The 23,938-nt window shown below is 40.6% G+C and overlaps 1 protein-coding gene across 1 annotated transcript in view; it reads right to left on the reverse strand.

Moving 5' to 3' along the window:
* Positions 1 to 23,938, reverse strand: part of LOC145397116 (uncharacterized) — a 289,376-nt gene that overhangs the window by 78,952 nt on the left and 186,486 nt on the right. Inside the window, exon 2 of the mRNA XM_080270317.1 lies at positions 22,262 to 22,378. Within this exon, the coding sequence (XP_080126443.1) occupies positions 22,262 to 22,378 (117 nt within the window). The remainder of the gene's footprint in view (positions 1 to 22,261; positions 22,379 to 23,938) is intronic.

Below are 23,938 nucleotides of genomic sequence, written 5' to 3' on the forward strand. Positions count from 1 at the left end.
ATAAAAAAATGTCTCCGTAATATTTTCTTTGAAGCCTTTTCAGCCAGTATTCTATAGGATCAAAGTCCTCAAACCCCACTTTCTTATTCAATAATTTTACAACCAATATAGTAGTGTTAAGAAGTTGTTCTTATTGATGAAAATCTAATGTGTCACATCTGGTTCAGGTATTACATGATCCAAGCTTACTACACTAACCTCAGCAATACTATACTGTTTCTGCTCAGGCCAATCTTTAGTGAGTAGCCATTTAGGACCTTTAAACCGAAAGTTATCTTTGACCAGTTTCTTTACAGTCGAACCTCTCGAGAGCAGATCAGCTGGATTTTGCTTGAAGGTTACATGCATGAATTTAAATTTGGAAGACAGTTCTTTAATAGTCTTCACTCTATTGTGGACGAAAGGAATTTTACTGCCTTTCTTCCCTATCCAGTAAAGACAAATCTCACTGTCAGTCCATATATAAATATCCTCAAACATAGTATCCTTTCTAATCTGTTCCCATTGTTCCACATATGTCTCACCTAATTCCTTGTCCCAGTCTAACTTTTCCCGCCAAGCCTCTTGCACTAAACATTTGCCCCTAATAACTATAGGACTGACCAATCCTAATGGGTCAAATAACATGGAGACCTGACTTAACAAGGACCTCTTGGTGAGAGTGACATAAGAGAACTTCATCGGCTTTAAACTTATTTCATCAGCCTTTGTATCCAAATTAAGACCCAACACCTTTTGAGTTTTGGAAATGTCAGTTTTTGGATAGTCCTCTTGTATTTTATTCATCAAAAGCGGTGAATTTGCATTCCAGCTCAGTAACGGCAAATTTGCCCTCCCACATTTGGAACTGGCTACTTCATAAGCCTTCAAATGCTTCCGTCTCAGTATCAGCAACACCTTGCAAATTATCCATGTAAAAAGCCTTCCCTATTACTGGGCATTTGGCATTTCCAGAATGATGCTTCAAAGCGTTGCAAAGTAGGAAAGGACTAGCACAAGAGCCAAAGAGCACCGATCGGAATCAGTAAGTTCTCAATGGACTATCCTCATTTTGAGGATCTTGAGGCCAGAGGAGTTAAGTAAATTTCCTATCATCCTCTCTCAATTCTATTCTGAGAAAAGCCTTACTAATGTCTGCTGTATAAGCATAAGGTTTCACTCTAAATCTTAGTAATACATTCCGTAACTTCCCTGTTAGTGTAGGTCCAGAGTATAGGCAGTCGTTCAAGGTAGCTATCCTTTGGACGCTTTACTTCTACAGTTGAAAACTATCCTTTTGGGAGTAGTTACTTAATCCTTGCTTACAGCATGATGTGATAAATAATGTCCTTCCTTGTGGTTAACAGGGAATTCTGCCTCTTCTATGAATTTATTCTTCAATTGATCTTTTATAATATTATCATATATAGTTAGATGTTCTGATCTGTATCTCAACTTTCTTACAAGAGAATTTAGCTGAGCTTTAGCTGCTTGGTAATCTGTTGGTAACTCTGAATGGTTTAGTTTCCATGGTAATCCTACCCAATACTGTCCATCTTTAAATTCCACAGACTGGTTACAAATCCAAAGTTATTTTATCTTCAGGGGTTGGTTCCTCAGAGTGTTATCCTACACTGTTTAGGTCCCACAATTTGTGTACAGGTTAGATTTTTTAATCCAGTAAGTAATTTATCTAAGTAGGTTCTAATTCTGCACATATTCTAGCTACCATCAATGACTGTGTGGGGGTAACAAAGACTGAGTCTACCAGTTTGGCCTCTCCTTTAACTTGGTTTGGAAAAGGCAACTGACCCATAATAAGGTTACCTCCTGGACTCTTGAACAATTGTACTTTGTTCTTCTTGAAAGGCCAATGAAGGAATCCTCCACAGTATTCCGAACCAATTATAATTTTTATGGGACCCACAGTATCTGATTTCACATTCCGTTTGACCAACATTATCCTCGAGCTTTGAAGATGATCAGCGGTTTCCTTCAGTCCTTTTATGTATACTGTATACTTGTTTCCATATTATCTAGTACAGTTGCTGTTATACGGGATTTATATCCTCCAAGTTGTATTACAGGTCTAACTAAATCAAAGGACCAAGCCTCCTTAGTAGTTTAGAATTCTGTAATGGCTAGACTTACTTTGCCAATAATAGGTAACTTTAATTTCTTCACAATTTATGCAGAAATGAAGGTGTTCTGTGTACCCGTATCAAAGAGAGAACATGCAGATTTGTTTCTATTCTCAATCATTACCTTCACATCTGCAATTGGAACTGCAGCTGGCATTATTAATGGAGAATTCACTTTCACAACTGTCATATTGACAACTGCAGTTATAGGAACCTCATATTTTATCATCCTTGGGAACAAAGCACTGTGATGATTGTCATTTTTACATTTGAGACAAAGATTCCCAATTCCTGAAGCCTCACTGTTTTAGAAGCGTAATCAGGATAATGTTGACAAGATGCACTGGAATGTTGTTCAAAACAAAACACACAGACCTTCCTGTCCTTTACTGTGGAAATTTTGACCTTCATATTTTCATTAGCTTGTCTATTCCTTGTCTTTAATATTTATCCTCAGATTATAAAGAACTAAGTAAAGTACCCACCTCTTCTTTAGGTACATACTTAGCCGTCCCTGACTTAGGTTATTGGTTCTTTTCCTTATTTCAGCCTTCTGTTTAATTTCAGCAGGCTTTACTGTTCCTTACAAATGTTTACAAAGTTGCATCAAGCCGTCCTCAATCTCCTCACAGGAGAAATCATCCTTTTGGTACCTACCATACAAGGCATCCTTGGTTCTAGTTAGAAGCTTTAAGGACACAATTCTAGAAAGCACCCAATCTGCTGCCTTAACATCTTCTTAAGGACCTAAAGCCTTTAAATTACAACTCATCACAATCTTAAAATTTTGCAAGGAATCAAAATCATGTTTAGGTATGGGTAATGCAATTAGAGCCTTCAGTACTTGGGTAATGACCTGCTTCCTGTCTTCATAATTCTGTCTAAGGATAGTCAAAGCCGCCTCATAATTGTTTTCTTCCACAGGCAATTCCTTTGTCAACTTCTAAGGCGTCCCCTTGACCTGTCCTAACAGATATGAGAACTTACTCACATTGGGGAGATCTATTCTGTAATGGACTAAATATTTAAATTGATCCCAAAAGGATTTTAAATTTTGCTCCCCATCAAACTCCGGAAGAGTAATTTGTGGTAGTGCAGCTTTACTCCGCTGTTCTACAACTTGTGTTTCTGAAGTAGTATTAGCCAATTTAGAATCTAACAGCTTCACTAATGTTATATATTCCTTAGAATCTCACGCTGCCATGTGCTTTCCACGGAAAGGTCGTGGACACACCGGTCCGAGCTCGAGTCATCACGAGGGGCAGAGGCACCCGCCATAACGGGAGCGACTCGGCGGGGGAAGAGAGGGAAAGCGGGGGCCCCCGCAGCGACAGCCACGCGGCGGCAACGGTGGCGGTGCTCGGCGGGGGCGGGGGAGGCGGCTGCCCAGCTTCAGAGAGGCGGGAGGCACAGACGACAACGACGACGGCGGGGGGGCTGAGCACCCACGCCAGAGCGCGAGCACGGCCCGAGAACTGCTGCAGCCACCCCCGTCGCCGGTGGGAACCCACCACCGACCACCGGACCGCCCCACACCACACCACCACACCAGGGACACCACCACCACCGCCAGTGACGCCACCACGACGACACACCCGCACCCGGGGCCCCCTCCCGCCACCTCGCCGCCCCCTGGATGCCTCCTTTCGAGGCCCAGTCCAGCAGCCACGACCAGGCTCCGCTTCCAACACAGGCCCGACTTTAATTTAACTTCAAATTTGGTAGTCTCCGACTCCAGAGGATATTTATCATCACGTTTCACTATTGCTGCTTCTAAATTTAAGTAACTTTCTTCATACTTAGTCCATCTGTCTTTTAGTGTATTCAGAAGACTACTTAATTTTTCCCTCGTCTGAGGTGTTTCATCTAATAATTGCCTATAAACATTTATGGCTCTAGTTACCCATCCTACCCTACGACTGGATGACCTCTGGAATTAGGAAATAGATATTTTGACTAATTTCTAAGATACCTGAAATATCATTAATTTCAATTTTACAACTACAAATTTACCTGAGCTCAGTAGTTATTAATCATTTTAAATTTTGAGGAGTGTAGGGATTGGGTTTATGGTATTACACTTATATCCCTGGGTTGTTAAACCTCTGGGGTTATGTCTTTATCTCCACACTCAATTTCCAAATAACCAAAATTTCCTTGGGCTCAGAACTATTAATCATTTTAAACTGTCAGGGGTGTAGGGATTGGACTTATGGTATTAAACCTATCTCCCTGGGCTGTTAAACCTCTGGGGTTATGTCTTTATTTCCACACTCCGTTTCCAAAATAACCCAAATTTCCCTGAGCTTAGAACAAATTAACATCTTAATATAACGTAGAACCACCCAGCCTATAGAGCGTAGAATTGTTCTTTCTTCAACTAGATATAATTTACAAATTTCTCCAGGACTGCTTCTCGGCCATGGTGATTCCAGTGTATACCATCGGCTTTTACAGTTGCCTGGAAGAGTTTTGGATTAAAATGGATAAAATCTTTTCCCTGCCTTAGCCTCTGCAACTTCCTATTTACGACCCTGCTAACTAATTCATACCCACTGTAGCAAACTGGTGAACCATATGGTAGTTTTCTAGGCTCAAGAAAGGTTATGGTTACTGAGGATTTACATGAACCTTCAATGGCTCCTACCGCGGCTAAAATGTTTTCAATAATTTTATCAATTTCCACATCTTTATAATTGTCATTTCCTCCCAGGAAAAGGCTAGTGCTATCATGCTCCAAATCCAATATGACATTTAGCAGCTCATCATAAGAAAAGGAACTTACCCTTCCACCAGGAGCTCTGTAAATATGTATTTCAGTGTCCTCCACTTCTATGGAATGCAGAAATAGACTGTGCCCCCCAGATCCGCCCTTTAACTTGTTCAGTGCCTCTGGACATATCTGTTCTCCTCACTCAGGGCACCAAAGTGTGTCAGAGCTTTTTATACACTCCTCTATCTGACGAGTGTTAGTCTAAACACGACCAATAATAAATTTACAGTTCATATATCTCTTAGGAGATTAGGGTATAATTAATACTCAAACTCACCAATAATTATTCTCCTGATATCCTAGTTAGTTCCCCCCGATATGGCCAAATCTTAAAGGTTACTTAGCTAGATGAGAGTCGGAATAACAGATAACGACGGGCCTGAAGTCTCGGTCGGTTTGCCTGGGGCTTCCTAGCGTCCTTAGGTGCGTATTAACGTGCAGCTTGAACGAGCTTTGGAAACAGAGTCGTAGAAATGGCGAGTCTATTCTCCCTCATAGGATTTTGAGATGCCAATCATATATTGATTACAATTGGCTAAATACAGTTAAATTACTTCATGAAGTAACTTAATTTACTCTTAGTTTTAATTAAACGAAAGCCAAATATTCCCTTTATCTATGTAAATAGTCCACCATGCTGTTCCCAACACCCTCTTTCGTCTTTTCTTCATCCAGTACACCACCTCACATGCTACACAGATTTCTTTTGTGAATATCTTGCACACACCTTCCACGTCCCCTGTCTGCTCCAATCCGTATTAACCAGTCGCTCCTCCAGTTTCCTCTTGTATTCTGCCCTTTTTCCATCCTCTTGTAACCTTTCCACCCTCCTTGTATGAACTACTTCCTCCTGTCCTTCCCTTCTTTTATTTCTTCATTTCGTTTGGACACTGAGAGAAGAGTTCTGGACAAATGTGGAAGCATGCTTGGAAAAGTTTGACAGGAATGAGAGACTGTTTTTGACTGGAGATATGAATGGAAAAGTAGGGAATGTGAAGGTCGATGGAGTAGTTGGTGAGTGGGGTGTGCCTGCAGAGATGGATGAGAATGGTAGTGCTGTAGTAGGTATTTGTGCCGGGGGGGGGGGGGGATAGCTAAAACCCTCTTCAGGCACAAAATGATCCATATGTATACTTGGCGAGTGATAAGAAGGGTGGATGGTGAACCAAATGAACGGAAGGTAATAATTGATTATGTGTGTGTGGATGAAATGATGAGAATGTGTGTATTGGATGCAAGAGTATATAGAGGTTGGTGGAGTTGACTTTCGGACCACCACTTGGTGGTGGTCAGAATCAAAGTCCAAACAAAATGAAGAAATAGAAGAAAAGGACAGGAGGAAGTAGTTCTTACAAGGAGGGTAGAAAAGTTACAAGAGAATGGAAAAAAAGGCAGAATATTAGAGGAAAGTGAAGGGGTGATTGCATAAATAAAGATTGCAGTAGATGGAGGACGTGGAAGGTATGTGCAAGATATTCACAGAAGAAATCTGTGCAGCATGTCAGGTGGTGTGTGGGGTGAGGAGAAGACGAAGGGGGATGCAGGGAACAGCATGTTTGAATGAAAAAATGAGAGAGGCTGTGGCACAAAAGAAGAAAGCATATATTGAGTGGATGAGAAACGGACGTCAAAGAAGTTGTTAGATGGAAAAGAGAGTTAGATGGAAAAGAGAGTAATATGTGGAAAGGAAGAGAGAGGTGAAAAGATTAGTAAGAGAGAGTAAGAAGAGAGTGGATGTGGATTTTGGAAGGAATCTAGTGTAAATTTGAGGGAATGTAAGAAAATGTTCTAGAAAGAGGTAAAGAGTTAGACAGGGTGCCAAAGAAGTTAGTTGGGGAGTGAAAGATAAAGATGGTAGATTACTAGTGGAGAAGGGAGAAAAAGTGAGCAGATGGAGAGAACATTTTAATAAACTGTTTAACATAGAGAATGAAAGTAATGCTAGTATAAGTGGCTGGGGAATGGCTGGGAGAAGGAGGGAGATGAGAAGACAGGAAGAAATCAGTAGGATGGAAGTTGTGGAAGCAACGAAGAAAGTTTAAACGGGGAAAACCCCAGGAATTGATGGAGTGTTTGGTGAAATGCTGAAGCATGGGGGAGAGATAATAACAGAATGGATGTGGAAGATGTGCAGATTGGCCTGGGAGGAAGTTAGAGTCCCACAGGATTGGAAGCCAGGTATAATAATTCCCCTGTACAAAGGACAAGGGGAAAAAGAAATTTGTGGTAATCATAGGGGCATTTGTCTTCTTAGTGTAATAGAAAAAAGATATGGCAGGATACTTATTGACAGAATTAGGGAAATAACAGAGGAATTAGTTGGAGAAGAACAGGGAGGTTTTAGGAAGGGATAGGGTTGTGTAGATCAGACAGTCATTCTTAGATCTTTGGTGGAAAAGTTTCAAGAGAAGGGAGAGAAGTTGTATGCAGCTTTCATGGATTTGGAGAAAGCATATGACGGGGTGGATAGACAAGGATTGTGGAAATTATTTAGAATATATGAAGTAGATGGGAAGGTGTTGAAGGTCGTGAAGAATATGTACAGTATGAGGGTGCTAGGGCTACAGTGCGTGTGGATAGAGAACCGAGTGAATTTTTCTATTTGAAGTTTGGGTTGAAACAAGAATGTGCCATGTCTCAATTGTTGCTCAATCTGTATATCTATGGGGTTATAAAAGAGATACAAGGTATGGCACTGGATGTTGAAGTGGCCCTAGTGAGAGATGGCAGTGTTTGGAAGCTACCGGTACTGCTGTTTGCAGATGATACTGTGTTGTTACGTGACGATGAAGTGGAGCTGCAAGGTTTGGTGGATGAGATTGGGAGAGTGTGTGAGAAACGGAATCTAAAGGTGAATGTAGGGAAGAGTAAAGTGATGGTCTTCGAGAGAAGTGAAGTCAGTGATTGTACAGTGAGATGGGATGGGAAGGAAATTGAAAATGTGAGTGCCTTTAAATACTTGGGTAGTGTGATGAGTAAGGATGGAAGGTTAGAGGGTGAAGTGCTTGAAACAGTGCAGCAGGGAAGAAAGGTTGCTGGTTTCTTGAAACCATTATAAGAAACATGGAAGTGAGCTTGGAAGTGAAAAAGCTACTACATGACAGTATTGTGATACCATCTCTAACGTATGGTACTGAAGCTTGGACCTTGCTGGTGGGACAGAAGTCAAGAGTGAAAGCAGTGGAAATGAGTTATTTGGGAGGAGCATGTGGAGTCACATGGAGAGACAGACTGAAAAATGAGGAAGTGAAGTCGTGTTGTGGTGTGGATGTGGATGTAATAGGAAGCGTTAGGAGAAACACATTGAGGTGGGTGGCCATGTGGAGAGGATGGAGAGTTAGAGACTGACGAGGAGAGTGTATATGAGTGAGGTGGAGGGGGGAAAGGGAGGACGAGGCCAAGGATGAGATGGAGGGATGGAGTGGAGAGGTATATGAGGGAGGAGGGGTGTAAGCTGAGAGCAGGGCAGTGAAATGGTGGGGGACTGAGCGACATGGAGGTGATTATTTTGTGGCCATCCCTTACGGGATTAAGGCGTCTTGCAATAAACAGATAGACAGATAGTCTGGACACTGATTCTGACTACCACCAAGTGGTGGTCAGAGTGTCCACTCCTGCAACCTCTATATACTCTTGCATCCATTACACACCTTCTCATCCTGTTATCCACACATACATAATCAGTCATTGCCTCCCGTTCATTCAGTTCACCATCCATCCTTCTCATCACTCGCCATGTATACCTGTGGATCATTTTGTGCCTGAAGAGGGTATTGGCTATCACCAACTGCCTTCCGGCACAAATGTCAATTACAGCACTGCCATTCTCATCTGTCTCAGCAGGCACACCCCATTCACTAACTACTCCATCCACCTTCACATTCCCTACTTTTCCATTCATATATTCAGTCAAAAACACTCTCTCATTCCACTGAAACTTTTTCATGCACACTTCCACATTTGTTCAGAACTCTTTTCACACTACTTGCATGATCTTGCGTTGGCGCATACACACACACACACACACACACACACACACACACACACACACAATCACCCACATTCATAGTCCAACTTTCAATCTTACCGATACAATCTTTGAGCCAACTGATCAATACTCTCTTATAACTTCCTTCCATCTGTTACTTACAACAATACCCACTCCTTCTTTTGCCCTCCCATTCTCACCTACTCCCGCGCATATACCCCATCCATACTTCCGTTCTCTCACACTCTACAACACCATTTAGTTTCAGTTAATCCACATACATCCACTTTTGCACCCTCAAGCACCTGGACAATCTCTCTTTCACCTCATCATTCACACCGCTTACATTCCATGTAGCTATCCGTACCATGTCCTTTGTTCGGTCTTTAGTTGTCACCTTTTCGTCAGTCCTGGTCTGAGGCTTCTTGTTAGTATTTTTAGTTAGTTGTTTTCCGGGAAGGGACGCTAACCCTCTGCCAACCAACTTATTGTCACATAGGGAACACGTGTTGGTTGGTTATAATATTACCACCCAGCATTGTTAATGATTTCCTGGTTTACAGGAAATTATTTGGCTTGTAACTCAATGTAGAGTTACCCTAATAACAGAGCAACAGTACACTCAGTGGGTGGATGATGGGCGTCCCCACCTACCACTTATATATAAGTGCTGCATATATATATATATATATATATATATATATATATATATATATATATATATATATATATATATATATATATATATATATATATATTGTTACATAGCCTATGATTCATCATCCCTTGTATAATTCTAACTTATGATACAGTTTTGTTCACGATTGCATCATCCTTTGTATGATCCTAATGTACAGTATGCTGCATGTTTGTTCACGACTCGCCACGTGGCTTCCATAGTGACCAGGCTTGTGTGTTCTACCTCACTTCCCCCTTCTCGCCCTTATAGTAGAGTAAGTCGTTCTTTCTGTTGTTCAGAGCAGGATTGTCAACTCTTCGTCCTCTTATGCCTTCATTTGCGTGTCCTTCTTACAAGTTGAATCAAGCTCTGCCAGTCCCCTATATAATGAGCTCAGTCTCTGCATTAGTTGCCACTTAGATCTACTCCTCATTCTGTTCACATCTCTCTCCTCCCCTGTACAGTATATTATTATTTTTGTGAGTGCTCAGGAAGTCTCCAACCATCTAGCTGCTGTATATTTTGAGTATAAGCGTTATTACCATTTTTCTTGTACTGTATAGCCTAAGGCGTTAATTCGTAAGCCTGGTAAAGTTTTTATGATTCATAGTGGTTCCATACTGTCAGCCAGTATTAGTGAAATTTTGTATCTGTAATAGTATTATATCTTGCTTTAACTGAGCATTATCCGGTTTTCTCATTTTATCAGCGCTGACTTAGATAAATTTGCTCTTGCTAATTTCGTGTTAATAGAGGCTATTCCAGTTAACCATATATGTAACCTGTTTTGCCATTACATTATCCTTATGAGTCCTGAATGTTTAGTTGTTAGTTTGAGCATTAAACTTTAACTTGTAATTTTACCTAAGTCTTTTTGTTTTGAACCTGGAACTTTGCGGGACAGTAGTGATTTTAGTATTCTCGCTTGAAGTGTTCATTATCTCTCACTGTTCCATAACATTAATTTGGCGACCCTACCAGGATATTCAGGATAATATCATAAGGATATTGCATGATATTTTGTGACTGTGATTTATTCATGATGTCTACTATTACTACTCTTGATGAAGCCAAAGATTTTTTGTCAAATGTGGAAACAGTGTGTGATGTAGAAAACAGAACAAAGAATGAACTTAAGCTTGTTGCTCAACAATTGGGAATTGCTGTTCACTCTCATCATTCTAAAGATCAAATTGTTGGCATGATTAATAAAAGCTTGTTTAATGTAACTCCTCCAGATGAGCAAACGCAGATTGAAATAGCTAAGTATCAGCTAGCCCTGCAGGAGGCTCGTGCTAATGAGGCTGAGTTTCAGGCTCATGCTAAGGAGGCTGAGTTTCAGGCACATGCTAAGGAGGCTGAGTCTCAGGCTCGTATTCAGGAGGCACAGGCACAGGCTCAGGCACAAATTGAACTTGCTAGGATTCAAGCAGACCATGAGTATCGCATGAAACAAGGTGGAACTGGATCATCTTGCTCTGATGATTTTGATGTGGCTAAAAATGTTAAACTTGTACCTCCTTTTAATGAATCTGATTTAACAAAGTATTTTCAGTTGTTTGAGAGGGTAGCTACAGGTTTTAATTGGCCCAAAAAGTATTGGCCAGTACTCCTTCAGAGTGTTCTCACCGGTAAAGCTCAAGTAACTTATGCATCTTTGCCTCAGGATCAATCTGATAATTATGATGTAGTTAAGAGCTTGATTCTTAAGGCCTATGAGCTTGTTCCTGAAGCCTATAGAGTAAAATTTAGGACAGCTTATAAGCAAGATAAGCAATCCCATGTTGAGTATGCAAAAATCAAAGAAGATCTGTTAGAGCAGTGGTTAAATTCTAAGAATGTAAATTCTGATTTTGATAAATTTAAGCAGATAATTTTGCTGGAGGACTTCAAAAGGTGTATTAATAAAGATGTAAGCCTGTATCTTGATGAGAAAAGAATAGATAATTTGTCTGATGCTGCAGTTTTAGCTGATGAATATGTTCTAACTCACAAGAGATATTCTAAAGAAAAAAGGAAAGCTGAGAGTAAGTACGTTGCCTCTACTCAGAGTACAGGTAACAGGAAAGAGAATAAAGATGATATTTCTCAGGAAGTAAATACCAGCTCCACATCTAGATTTCAGAAAAGTAAATGTACTTATTGTAGTAAGCTTGGTCATACTACGGAGAAATGTTTCAGGAGACAGCGTGATGTGAACAAAAAGGTGTCTTTAAATATTCAGTCAATTGGTCTAATGTCCACCCTTGAGAGTTCCCATAATTCTTTAACCGAGTTAACTGAATCTGCTTTGAGGGGTAAATTAAATTCTCATGATGAAGCTCCTCTTTTGAGCAGTAACGTGGGTGACACTATCAAGAGTTCATGTGCTAATTTCCTCTCTGATGGTTTTGTCAGTCCTCTGGACAGCAATGACAGGAAATCAATTAAAATATATCGTGATACAGGTGCTTGCCAATCCCTTATGCTGACCAGTGTTCTAGGCTCTAATGTTAATTCCTCTGATGAAACTGTAATCTTACAAGGTGTAGGGAATAATTACTTCTCTGTCCCTCTGTGCAAAGTGAATTTAGAGTCTGGTTTTGTTAATGGTTCCGTTATGGTTGGCTTGGTTGAGACACTCCCAATGTCAGGTGTAACTTTCTTACTTGGAAATGATATTGGTGGAAGTCAAGTGTGTCAAGTTCCTCAATTGTCTAGTGAACCAGTGACTGCGACCCAGGATTGTGATGTCCCTGATGTGTTCTCTGCATGTGCTGTCACTAGGGCTAAGTCTAAAGTTACTAGTGACTTAGAGGATAATGATGATGATGATGTTATCCTAGCTGACACTTTTCTTGCAAATTTGGACCAATCACCAGATGAGGCAGTACCCCATAGTGTTGATAATTTGTCTCGTCAAGAGTTGGTTGAGTTGCAGGTTGCTGACCCTGAGCTGAAAGGTCTAGCTAACTCTGCTTGCGGTGAGGAAGAGTCAGCCGGTGCTTCTACTTGTTATTATATAAAGTCAGGAGTACTTATAAGGAAGTGGAGACCCCCAACAGCATCAGCCGACTGTGAATGGGAGGTTGTACATCAAGTTGTCATCCCTCGTGTTTGTAGGCAGGATATCATTAGAGTGGTTCATGATTCCAGTTTGGCAGGACACCTTGGGGTGAGGAAGACTGTGGCACGCATTTGAAACACTTCTACTGGCCAGGTATCTTCAGAGATGTTTCCTGGTATTGTAAGTCTTGTCACACCTATCAAGTTGTGGGGAAGTGTAATCAGACCGAAAAGGTTGCACCTCTAGTTCCCATTCCTCCTTCTGAGGCGCCATTCACCCGTGTGTTGGTGGATATTGTGGGCCCTATTCCTAAGACTTCTTCAGGATTTTCTTGTTTTGACCCTGATTGATATGGCTACTCGTTATCCTGAAGCCATTCCACTTAGAAATATCTCAGCAAAGAACGTGGTTAAGGAAATGCTAGGGTTCTTCACCAAGTTTGGTCTGCCCAAGGAGGTACAGTCAGACCGGGGAAGTAATTTCATGTCAAGTGTTTTCAAGCAGTCTCTGAAAGAGTTGGGCATCACCCAGATCACGTCTTCAGCTTACCATCCCCAGACCCAAGGAGCGTTGGAGAGATATCATCAAACACTCAAATCGATGCTCAGGAAATACTGTTTGGAACATCAGAAAGATTGGGATAAAGGTCTTCCATTCATTGTATTTGCGGCAAGAGAATCTCCAAATGAATCACTGGGCTTTTCACCCTTTGAACTACTGTTTGGCCATGAAGTAAGAGGACCCCTTAAGCTACTCAAGGAATGCTGGCTGTCGGAGGAAGATGACGTCAACCTGCTGGAGTATGTGATGAAGTTCAAAGAACGGCTGTCCACTGCTTTACAGCTGGCAAGAGAGAATTTAGGAGCTGCTCAGGAGAAGATGAAGACTTGGTATGATAAGAAGTCCAGGTTACGCCACTTTCAGTCAGGAGATCAGGTTTTGATTCTGCTACCAGTGCATGGGCAATCTCTTCAAGCCAAGTTTAGCGGTCCTTATTTCGTGGAGAAGAAACTTAGTGATGTCAACTATGTCATCACCACACCAGATCGTAGAAAGAACAAGCAACTTTGTCACATCAACATGCTAAAGTTATATCACAGGCGGGACGAAAATAACCCAGTCTGCACTGTAGCTGTTCCACCCGAGTCTGCAAGTGAAGCTCTCCCAAGCAGTATGAGCCTGAGTGACAGTTTGGGGAAGAATCCTGATATCATGAATGATCTCCAGACTAAGCTTTCTCATCTAGCTCCCGAGGAAAGGCAGGAGTTTTCGGCATTACTGCAGGAGTACCCGCAAGTGTTCTGTGACACTCCAGGAAGAACCACTGTGTTGATGCATGATGTCGATGTTGGAGACACAAAGCCAATTAAACTGCCTCCTTACCATGTGAACGCAGTGAAAGTTCCTCTCTCCAGAAGGAGCTTGGCTACCTGTTGGACCACAAGATGATTGAGCCCTGTCAGAGCGAGTGGAGTTCTCCTGTCACTTTAGGCCCTAAACCAGGTGGGTCACAGCGGCTTTGCATCGACTACAGACGTGTTAATCAGATAACCAAAACAGACACTTACCCTCTCCCTCGCGTGGAAGATTGCATAGACAAGATCGGAAAGGCTAGGTACATGAGTAAGGTTGATTTGTTAAAGGGATACTGGCAAGTACCTATGACTGAACGTGCTAGGGAAATCTCATGTTTTGTAACACTAGGAAAGACTTTTGCATGTTCTTTAATGCCATATGGTATGAAGAATGCACAAGCCACTTTTCAGAAGCTCATGAATGTTGTAACAGAGGGTTTGGCAGGGTGTGTTGTTTATAATGATGATGTATTAATCTTCAGTGACAACTGAAAAGATCACCTATGCCATGTCAGTAAATTTCTTGAGCATTTGGTTCAGGCTAATCTTGCAGCTAATTTATCAAAGTGTGAGTTTGGTCAAGCTAAAGTTCAGTACCTTGGGTACGTAATTGGTGATGGACACGTTGCACCACCAGGAGCTAAAGTTCAGGTTATAAGTGATCTTCCCAGACCTAAAAGTAGGAAAGAGCTACAAAGATTTTTGGGAATGGTAGGTTATTACAGGAGATTTGTTCTTAACTTTTCAATTCTTGTATCACCACTTACAGACCTACTGAAAAAAGGAGTTAAATTTGTCTGGACCGATAACTGTGAATCCTCTTTCAGTGAACTTAAAGCTATCCTATTAAGTCAGCCAGTGCTCGCTACTCCAAATTTTGCTAAGCCTTTTCAGATGGCTGTTGACGCAAGTGACACAGGAGCTGGGGCTGTTTTGCTGCAAGAGGATGATCAGGGTATTGAACACCTGTATCTTATTACAGTAAGAAGTTCACTCCACCTCAAAAGAACTACTCAACTATTGAGAAAGAGCTTTTGGCCTTGATTTTGGGTTTACAGCATCTTTCATTTTATTTGTGATCTGGTTTTGACCCCATAGTCATTTATACCGATCATAACCCACTGAAATTCCTTAGTAAGTTTGATAAAAATCAGAGATTGACAAGATGGAGTCTACTTCTTCAGGAGTATTCATTAGACATACAACATGTCAAGGGGAAAGAAAATGTTATTGCAGAGTGCTTATCTAGACTTTAGACAGATTGTTTTAGAGTAATAAGAAATTTCCTTTGCAAATTTCTTTTTCTTTGTGAGGAGGTGTTACATAGCCTATGATTTCATCATCCCTTGTATAATTCTAACTTATGATACAGTTTTGTTCACGATTGCATCATCCTTTGTATGATCCTAATGTACTCGTACAGTATGCTGCATGTTTGTTCACGATCCGCCACGTGGCTTCCATAGTGACCAGGCTTGCGTGTTCTACCTCACTCCCCCCTTCTCCCCCTTATAGTAGAGTAAGTCGTTCTTTCTGTTGTTCAGAGCAGGATTGTCAACTCTCCGTCCTCTAATGCCTTCATTTGCGCGTCCTTCTTACAAGTTGAATCAAGCTCTGCCGGCCCCCTGTATAATGAGCTCAGTCTCTGCATTAGTTGCCAGTTAGATCTACTCCTCATTCTGTTCACATCTCTGTCCTCCCCTGTACAGTATATTATTAATTTTGTGAGTGCTCAGGAAGTCTCCAGCCATCTAGCTGGTGTATAATTTGAGTATAATTGTTATTACCATTTTTCTTGTACTGTATAGCCTAAGGCGTTAATTTGTAAGCCTGGTAAAGTTTTTATAGGCGTGTTTTTGTCGTCCAAGCTGGAGCTTGGGATTCGAAGCGCATCTTGGGGCGCTTGGTTTTTGTCCGCAAAAAGAATCCAGGATACGTAGAACCGAAAAATTACGTGCCAATCGCAAAGTAAACAGGGAGTTCACCGAAGACGATCTTCTGATGAATATGCAACTTACATGTAGCCGTTATTTGTGCTGAACTGGCTTTATATGTCATTAATATTAGCCACCTGCACCCTAATTTTATGTACATAATGCTAATTTCAGGATATTTATCATTTATGTGTCCTTGCTGACCAATCTCACTCTCCCCAAGCTACACCAAGACTGCTCGCGACCACGCTTGGGTGGGATACGAAAACGGTCTTGGTTTTGATGACAAACGCTTGGGCCGGCTTCGTATCACTTTGGCCGACAAAAACAGCGCAGCTTGGTTTTACCGAAGATGGCTTCGTATCCAATCCCTCAGCTTGGATGACAAAAACGCGGCATATGATTCATATTGGTTCCATACTGTCAGACAGTATTAGTAATATTTTGTATCTGTAATAGTATTATATCTTGCTTTAACTGAGCATTCATTATCCGGTTTTCACATTTTATCAGGGCTGACTTAGATAAATTTGCTCTTGCTAATTTCGTGTTAATAGAGGCTATTGCGGTTAACAATATATGTAACCTGTTTTGCCATTACATTATCCTTATGAGTCCTGAATGTTTAGTTGTTAGTTTGAGCATTAAACTTTAACTTGTAATTTTACCTAAATCTTTTTGTTTTGAACCTGGAACTTTGCAGGACAGTAGTGATTTTAGTATTCTCACTTGAAGTGTTCATTATCTCTCTCTGTTCCGTAATAATATATATATATATATATATATATATATATATATATATATATATATATATATATAATAAATTTTACATGAACATGAAAGACTGCTTCATTAAAATTACTGTTTTATCGTCCAATAACAGTTTACACCACGTCAGAAGGTATTTGACAAGATAAAATTAAAATTACTAAACAACCAACTTACGTCCTTAATATAATCAAACCTCACATGAAACTACGTCTTAACCCGTCATGTCCCAAGGTTTTCCGCACCTCCGACATCCCCCAATCCCGAGGTATTTTCAAAAAAATTTTTTTTTGGCTAAAACCTTCGCTGCTTGGTGAGAAACATCGAAAATTCATAGAGAAATCGCTCACCTGAGGTTTAAAAAACTCAATCCAGGTAGGAGTTCCTCCTTACCTGACTGGGATTTCTAACATGCTGGCTCCAAAGAAAACGAGTTCTATGGGAGGGTAACTATTTTATCCACTCATAAATGGTATTTATTTATTTACTTGGTACGAATTTATATGTAGTATGAGAGTATATTGGTTTTCAAGCAGTAATAAAGGCATTATAAGCATTGTTTCACTCACTAATCACCATACCTGACCCTTTTTTGCCACATTACCTGATCATTATTTCTGACTCTTTCTTCTTCTAATGCTATCTAAACATTGTCCTCCACATTGTCATCGATTGGGGAATCACTCTAGCCCTGAATATCTTTACTGGCCAGGTCACTGATAACAGGTGAATTGCCGAGACAATGGCATGAGGGGGGAGGGGGGAGGTTATACGGTGTAAGGCATTGTCCCTGCTTGGCATCTTGTAGAGGAATAGAGGAAGGTGTCCCGTGGATACATATAAAAAATCACGCACGAAAATTGAAAATTGTGCAAATTAGGGACCTTGCAATTGCACGATGTACCGGTACGTCGCCGGAACTGGCAAATGCAAATCGTTGCAACGTACCCATACGTCGACGGGACGGGGCGGGTTAATATAACACATGACTACTACAATCATTTGTTTATTATTACCAAGAGTTAATTTAATAGACTATAAAGCACAAAATCGCCATGAGTATTCCCCTTCTATTTTTGTTAATAAAAGAATAGAGGAAGGAAAAAAAAAAATCCATACACCAGATTACTGGGGTCCTCAATTCATAAAAAAAATCCATTACAGATGGACTTGAGCTGTAGGTTCAAATTTGGGGGGGAAACAGTTCATGGGAAGAGAGTTTCAGAGAGATGCAGTCCGGATAATAAAAGAATTCTGATTGGTAGAAGTTCTGCAATATGGCAGTGTGACACTCCAGTCATGAGCGCTACTAGATGCCTATGTAGCACGTGGGAATGCACGGAGAGGTGGTACAATGGATGCAACATCGTCTGAGCATTTGCCATAAAAGTATCTGTAAAGTAGTGAATCGGAGGCAACATTCCTTCTTACTTGTAGGGGAGGTAGTTTATTTTGTAATAGCAGGGTTATTAACATTTTCAACAGCTTTGTTTAGAATTTTGTCTTGTTGTTTTAGGGCAATCTCTCCACATCCATTTCACAAGAGTGAACAATAGCTGAGAGCGCACATGACTCTTATATATTATAGCTAACTGCTCGTCAGTGAAGAAGTTACGGACTTTGTGCAGTAAGCTTTGAAGCGGTTATAACAAGTGATCTGACATGAGAGGTCCAGCTGAGGGAACTGATAAGTGAAACACAGAGAATTTCACCACTTTTGGAGATGAGAATATTAGTAACACTGAAGGTAATATACGAATCTGGCAATATCTGTCTATCAGTAAATTGTACATATTTGGTTCTAATAGCATTAAATTAGATAAGGATATTTTGCCCCATTCTGTAATCTTAGATAAGTCTTGATTTATGGAGATGGCTGCACTTAGTTGAGAGTTAGAGATATTAAACTCTCTGACTGGATGCTTGAATATGAACGAACACTGACGTGTTGAGTCATCTGCTTATGAATAAATGGGATTGTGGGTGGGAAATCATTAATATGGACTGGGAATAGGATTGGCACCAGAACTGATCCATGTTGGACACCGACGTTAACTAAGTAGAAATTGGAATATACATCATCTACTTTTACTTTTATTTTTCTGTCGCTGAGTTATGAGGAAAGCAGAGGAACAAAAGACGTTAGTCCATAGCAAGGGAGTTTGGATAACAATGAATAGTGCCACACTCTGTCGAAAGCTTTTGAAATATCAAGGGCTACTGCATAAGTTTCTTTATGATAGTCAATTGAATGATGGATTGTATGAGTCAGGAGACTGAGTATATCAATAGAGGATCTCTCATTACGAAAACCATATTGTCTATCACTGATTAAGTTGTTGGATTAAAGGTGTTTAACAATGTGCTACTAAATCACTATTTCCAATATTTTGCCAAGAGAAGACTTGATATCTATTGGTCTGTAAACAGAGGGGTCAGAGGATCTTCCTTTCTTTCGTATCGGGTGGATATTAGCTCCTTTCCATGAATTATAGAGTGAAGAAGTACGTATGCGTAGTCTGAAAAATTTAATTAGAACTGAGGCAAGTTCAGAAGAGTACCTTTTCAAAGCAACTGGAGGAATTCCATCTGGGCATGGAGCATTATTGGACAGTAAATTGTCTAGGATGAATTTTTTCGTATCTAGTCTGTATTTTAAGAGGAACAGTTTCGGGAGAGTCAAGTTTTAGTACACGGTCGTGCTTTTTTTTTTATGAAGGAAGAAGGAACCAAAGGCCAGGAGCCCCCAAACCGTTTCTTCCAAAGAAAAAAAACTAAAACAATACAAAAGAGAGCCAAATTCAAGATCCGTTCATTTCAAGATGCCTGGACGCACTCCGTTTGAAGGGCTGGAGATCATAGGAAGTAGGAAATACAGACAAAGGGAGACAGTTCCAGAGTTGACCTGTTGCATTAATGAAAGACTGGGAGTAACGGTTAACTCTTGCATTAAAAAGCTGGACAGAAAAAGGATGAGAGTTTGTTGCTAAATGGGTGCTACACATCCCTCGTACAGGTGGAGTGATGCAAGCAGACAGTTCAGAGCAGCAATGACCATTGAAGTAACGATAGAAAAGAGATAAATATGCAACAGTTTGACGAAGAGACAGAGGTTGAGGGAAGCCAGTAAAAGGATGAGAGTTAATGAGATGTAAAGCCTTTGACTCCACCCTATTGAGAAGACCTGTATGTGAGGAGCCTCCCCACACATGAGAGTTGTACTCTGCACAGGGGCAAATAAAACCGGTGTATAATGTCATCAACTGTGCAAAGGTAAAGAAGGTACAGAGTCAGCTTAGCACACCTAATCTCTTGGAAGCAGATTTTACAAGAGATGTAATACGATCTTTCCAAGATAAGTCCTGAGTAAATGAAACCCCAAGCATGTTCAAGGATGATGCAGGATTGTACTGAATATTATTAAACATTAGTGGGTATATCTGTCGAAGATTTTCTCGGGTTGATAAGTGTAAAAACTGAGTCTTTGATGCATTAAAAACAACCGGATATTTTTACCCCAGTCAGAGATATGACCCAAGTCAGACATTAGGTGTGCCATAGCTTCATCCCTTGTTTGTTGAAGTAACTGCTGAGATGGACGTTGCGGGAACCAAATGGAAAGGTGAAGGGTGGAGTCATCAGCGCATGAGTGGATAGGGTTAGATGTACAGCTTAGAAGGTCATTGATGAATAAAAAAAAAAAGAGAGTTGGTGATAGGACAAAGCCCTGAGGAACACCACTGTTGATAGATGTAGGAGAAGAATGATGGCCGTCTACAACAGCGGCTATTGAACCCCAGAAAGGAAGCTATAGATGAAGGCACAGATAGAAGGATAGAAATCGTAAGAGGGCAGTTTGGAAATTAAAGATTTATGCCTGACTCGATCGAAAGCCTTGAGATGTCAAGTGCCATGGCAAAGCTTTCGCCAAAGTCCTGAAAGGAGGATGACCAGGAGTCTGAAAGGTAGGTGAGAAGATCGCCAGTGGAGCGTCCCTGGCTGAACTCATACTGACGATCAGAAAGAAGGTTGTGATAGGAATGGTGCTTTAAAATTTTTATGTGAAGAATAAGCTCGAAAACTTTTGAGACATAGGATGTTAAAGCAATTGGACGATAGTTAGAGGGTTGGGAATGGTCACCCTTCTTTGAGACTGGCTGAATAAGAGCAAACTTCCAGCAGGAAGGAAAGGTACAAAATTGACAGACAAAGGGGAAAGAGTTTACCTAGGCAGGGTTTAAGTACAGAAGCATAGTTATTGAGGACAACAGGAAATACTCCATCAGGCCCATATGCCTTGTTAGTATTGAGGCCAGTGATGGCAGAAAATACATCAGCTGAAGAAATTTTAATGTCAGCCATGAGGAAGCCAGAGAGGGGAAGTGATGGAGGAACAGCACCGGAATCGTCTAAGGTGGAACTGGAGGAGAAAGACTGAAAGAAAAATTTTGTGGCAAACGTACTGGCAAGGATATTCGATTTACCACATGGACCATTTGTAATGTTACCATCTGACGACTTAAGTGGGGGAATGGATAATGACTTTTTGAAGTTATTAGTAAAAGAATTGAGAGTTGACCAGAATATTCTATTGTCATTAGGATTTTTAAGTAGTTTCGATGCTTGGTTTTGAAGAAACTTTGATTTAGCAAGATTTATTATAACTTTTGTATGGTTCCTAGCAATTTTAAGTTGAGAGTGGTTCAGGCGTTTTTTTTTTTTAATTTAAAGTATGAGTTATATGCCAATGACTTTTGGGCCTTTTATCTGGCAAAATTGTTATCAAACCATTTCTATAAACCAAATCTCCCAAACACATATCTGTCACTTTGCCTTCACTGAAATGTCTCATCGCACAGCATAATAAGCACAAGTATAAGATCACATAGCACTTCTTCCTATGCGATATTAAAGCTTTGCCATATAAAGCTTATATATTGTTTTCGTGACTATAATTGTTATTCTTATTCCCAAGTTTTTTCTTAGATCTTGATATTATACAGGAAGGTACCCTAAGGTAACCCAAGTACTTATGCCAAAAACAAAATGACCTTGATCTATTTTTGAAGTTATATACTCATTTTTGTTGCCAAAATTACGAACTTCAAACTGAAATATCTCAGAAGATAATTGAGATACCTCTATTTGGTTGAAAATCCTACGATAAAAAAGTCTGCAGAGAATTTTGGCTGAATATTCTGTCATTTAGCTTAGTCGTAAGTTGCGAATTCAAATCTACTCAGTGTTTTATTTGTTGAAAGTCTATAGAAAACCTCAAAAGCTGTAAAGCTGTACCTTTCAGAAATATTGCTGTGGTCCCTCAGCCGAACTGGCTAAAATGTATAACACAGAAAATATAATATCTACATTACTACTTCAAAAGGAAGGCAAAATCATGTTAAACTTTAAACTAATCATCAAGTGCAGATTGAAAAATGACCTTCCCATCTCGACAGTTATGTGAGAGTGACTTAGCGCACCTGCCTCAGGAATAATGTGAGTGACCTACCCACCCCAGCAATAATGTGAATGACCTACCCTTCTCAGCAGTAATGTGAGATGACCTAGCAGCCTCAGCAGTAATGTGAGATGACCTACCCGGCGAGCCTGGTTGACCACCCGGGAGAGCTGTGCCTGCGTCACATTAGCGTCCTGGCCATCCGCACCCACCTCGAACACACCCACACTTCTTTGCTCTAGCTGCTCAGACACATCCTAAAAATCATCACTGTCATTATTTCAACCATACATCGCAACGTTAATAACTAGAGATATTTGGGAGACAGAAACTAAGATAAGCACTGCACAAGCCTTTGCAAACTATCTAACACCATGATCGTTGAAAATAATTCAGGTTACACCTTGAATGCAAAGCATATCCCTAAAATTTACTTAAATCTACTGTATCTATTCTCCAGCAATTCATTTCTTTACTTTTTTATTATTATGGGTCAAATATGCTTCCATGCATTGACCTTTGTCCCCTAACAGTGGTTCTCCAAGTTTCTCTTCTCTAGCATCTTCCATAGTTTAGTCTTTTATCACTGAGGCCAGACCCTGTCGACACGACCCAGGTCTTTTTCTGTTTGCCTCTCGCAACCCTACCCTCAGCATTCACACCTCACTCTCTGAACCCAGTTGTTATTCTCAGTCAACTACACACGTCAAAACCATATCAATCTACTCCATCTCATCACAGTATTATTTCACTGAAGTCCATGTTCCCTCTCGACTCTTCATCCCTAGCCCTAACCCCCCCAGTCCTGACATTCAAAGACGCACTACACATCCATCTAATCATTATCATTTATATGCGCTTAAGTCTATAGCTTCTTCTTTTACTCTCTAGGTCTCATTACCGTACAGCATTAAGCTACTAACACATGTTGCATACAACAGCTCTAGCACAGAAGGAGAGCTCTCTCAGTGTTAGGAGAGGCAACAATTACCTGAACTTCCTCTAATCACTCCTTACCCTAGCCACAGAACTATCTCTAGCCGCACCTCCAGTACATAACATGCCCCACAAATAGTAAAATTCATCTACACTCTCAAGAAACACTCTTAGGTCAGTCCTCTCTCTCTCTCTCTCTCTCTCTCTCTCTCTCCATGGTTCCCCCGTTAACACCGCAAACATAAATTCAGCATTATTTAGCAGCCCGTCTTTGATACCAATACATTTCTTATTCATCCATTTATTACATGCACTGCAAAAGATGGATTTACTTCCCACAACCCTGTGGCAGATTACCAATGGCCTCATTCTCTCTAATTTGACTACCGTCACTAGCCTTAAATATCTTTACTTTTGTATGATCTGCGTTTAATCTCAAACCTTATACCTCATTTCATATCTGCGTTTCGTAAATCTTTCCTCCCCCCCTCTCTCATTCTCCGCGATCAATTGCGATCAAATGCAAGTTATCAGTACACAACACTTCTCATGGGAATCTAGTTCTGAAACCAAGCGAGAGAGCTCCAAGCACCATGATCAACAAACAGGAGATTAAAATTTATATCTAATGCACTTCAGGTATCACGGAAAACTCATCACTCAAACCTCCGTTCACTCTCATCTTGTTTTGAACAGCCCCGTACATTGTCATAACCACTCTGACCTGCCACTGCTCGATTCCAAGTTTTCTCATTCCCCATTTCAGCAACTACTTGCGCAGTTACTAAATCAAAAAGACAAATAATATTTACCTTATAAAATGATGAAGAAGCAGTGCCTGTAGCTACTATGAGCAGTGGACATTTTGAATCCAAAGGAAG

The sequence above is a fragment of the Coenobita brevimanus genome, chromosome 40 (genome assembly GCF_032717465.1).
Source record: "Coenobita brevimanus isolate Jiangsu-jjx chromosome 40, ASM3271746v2, whole genome shotgun sequence".
In the NCBI taxonomy this organism is placed as follows: domain Eukaryota; kingdom Metazoa; phylum Arthropoda; class Malacostraca; order Decapoda; family Coenobitidae; genus Coenobita; species Coenobita brevimanus.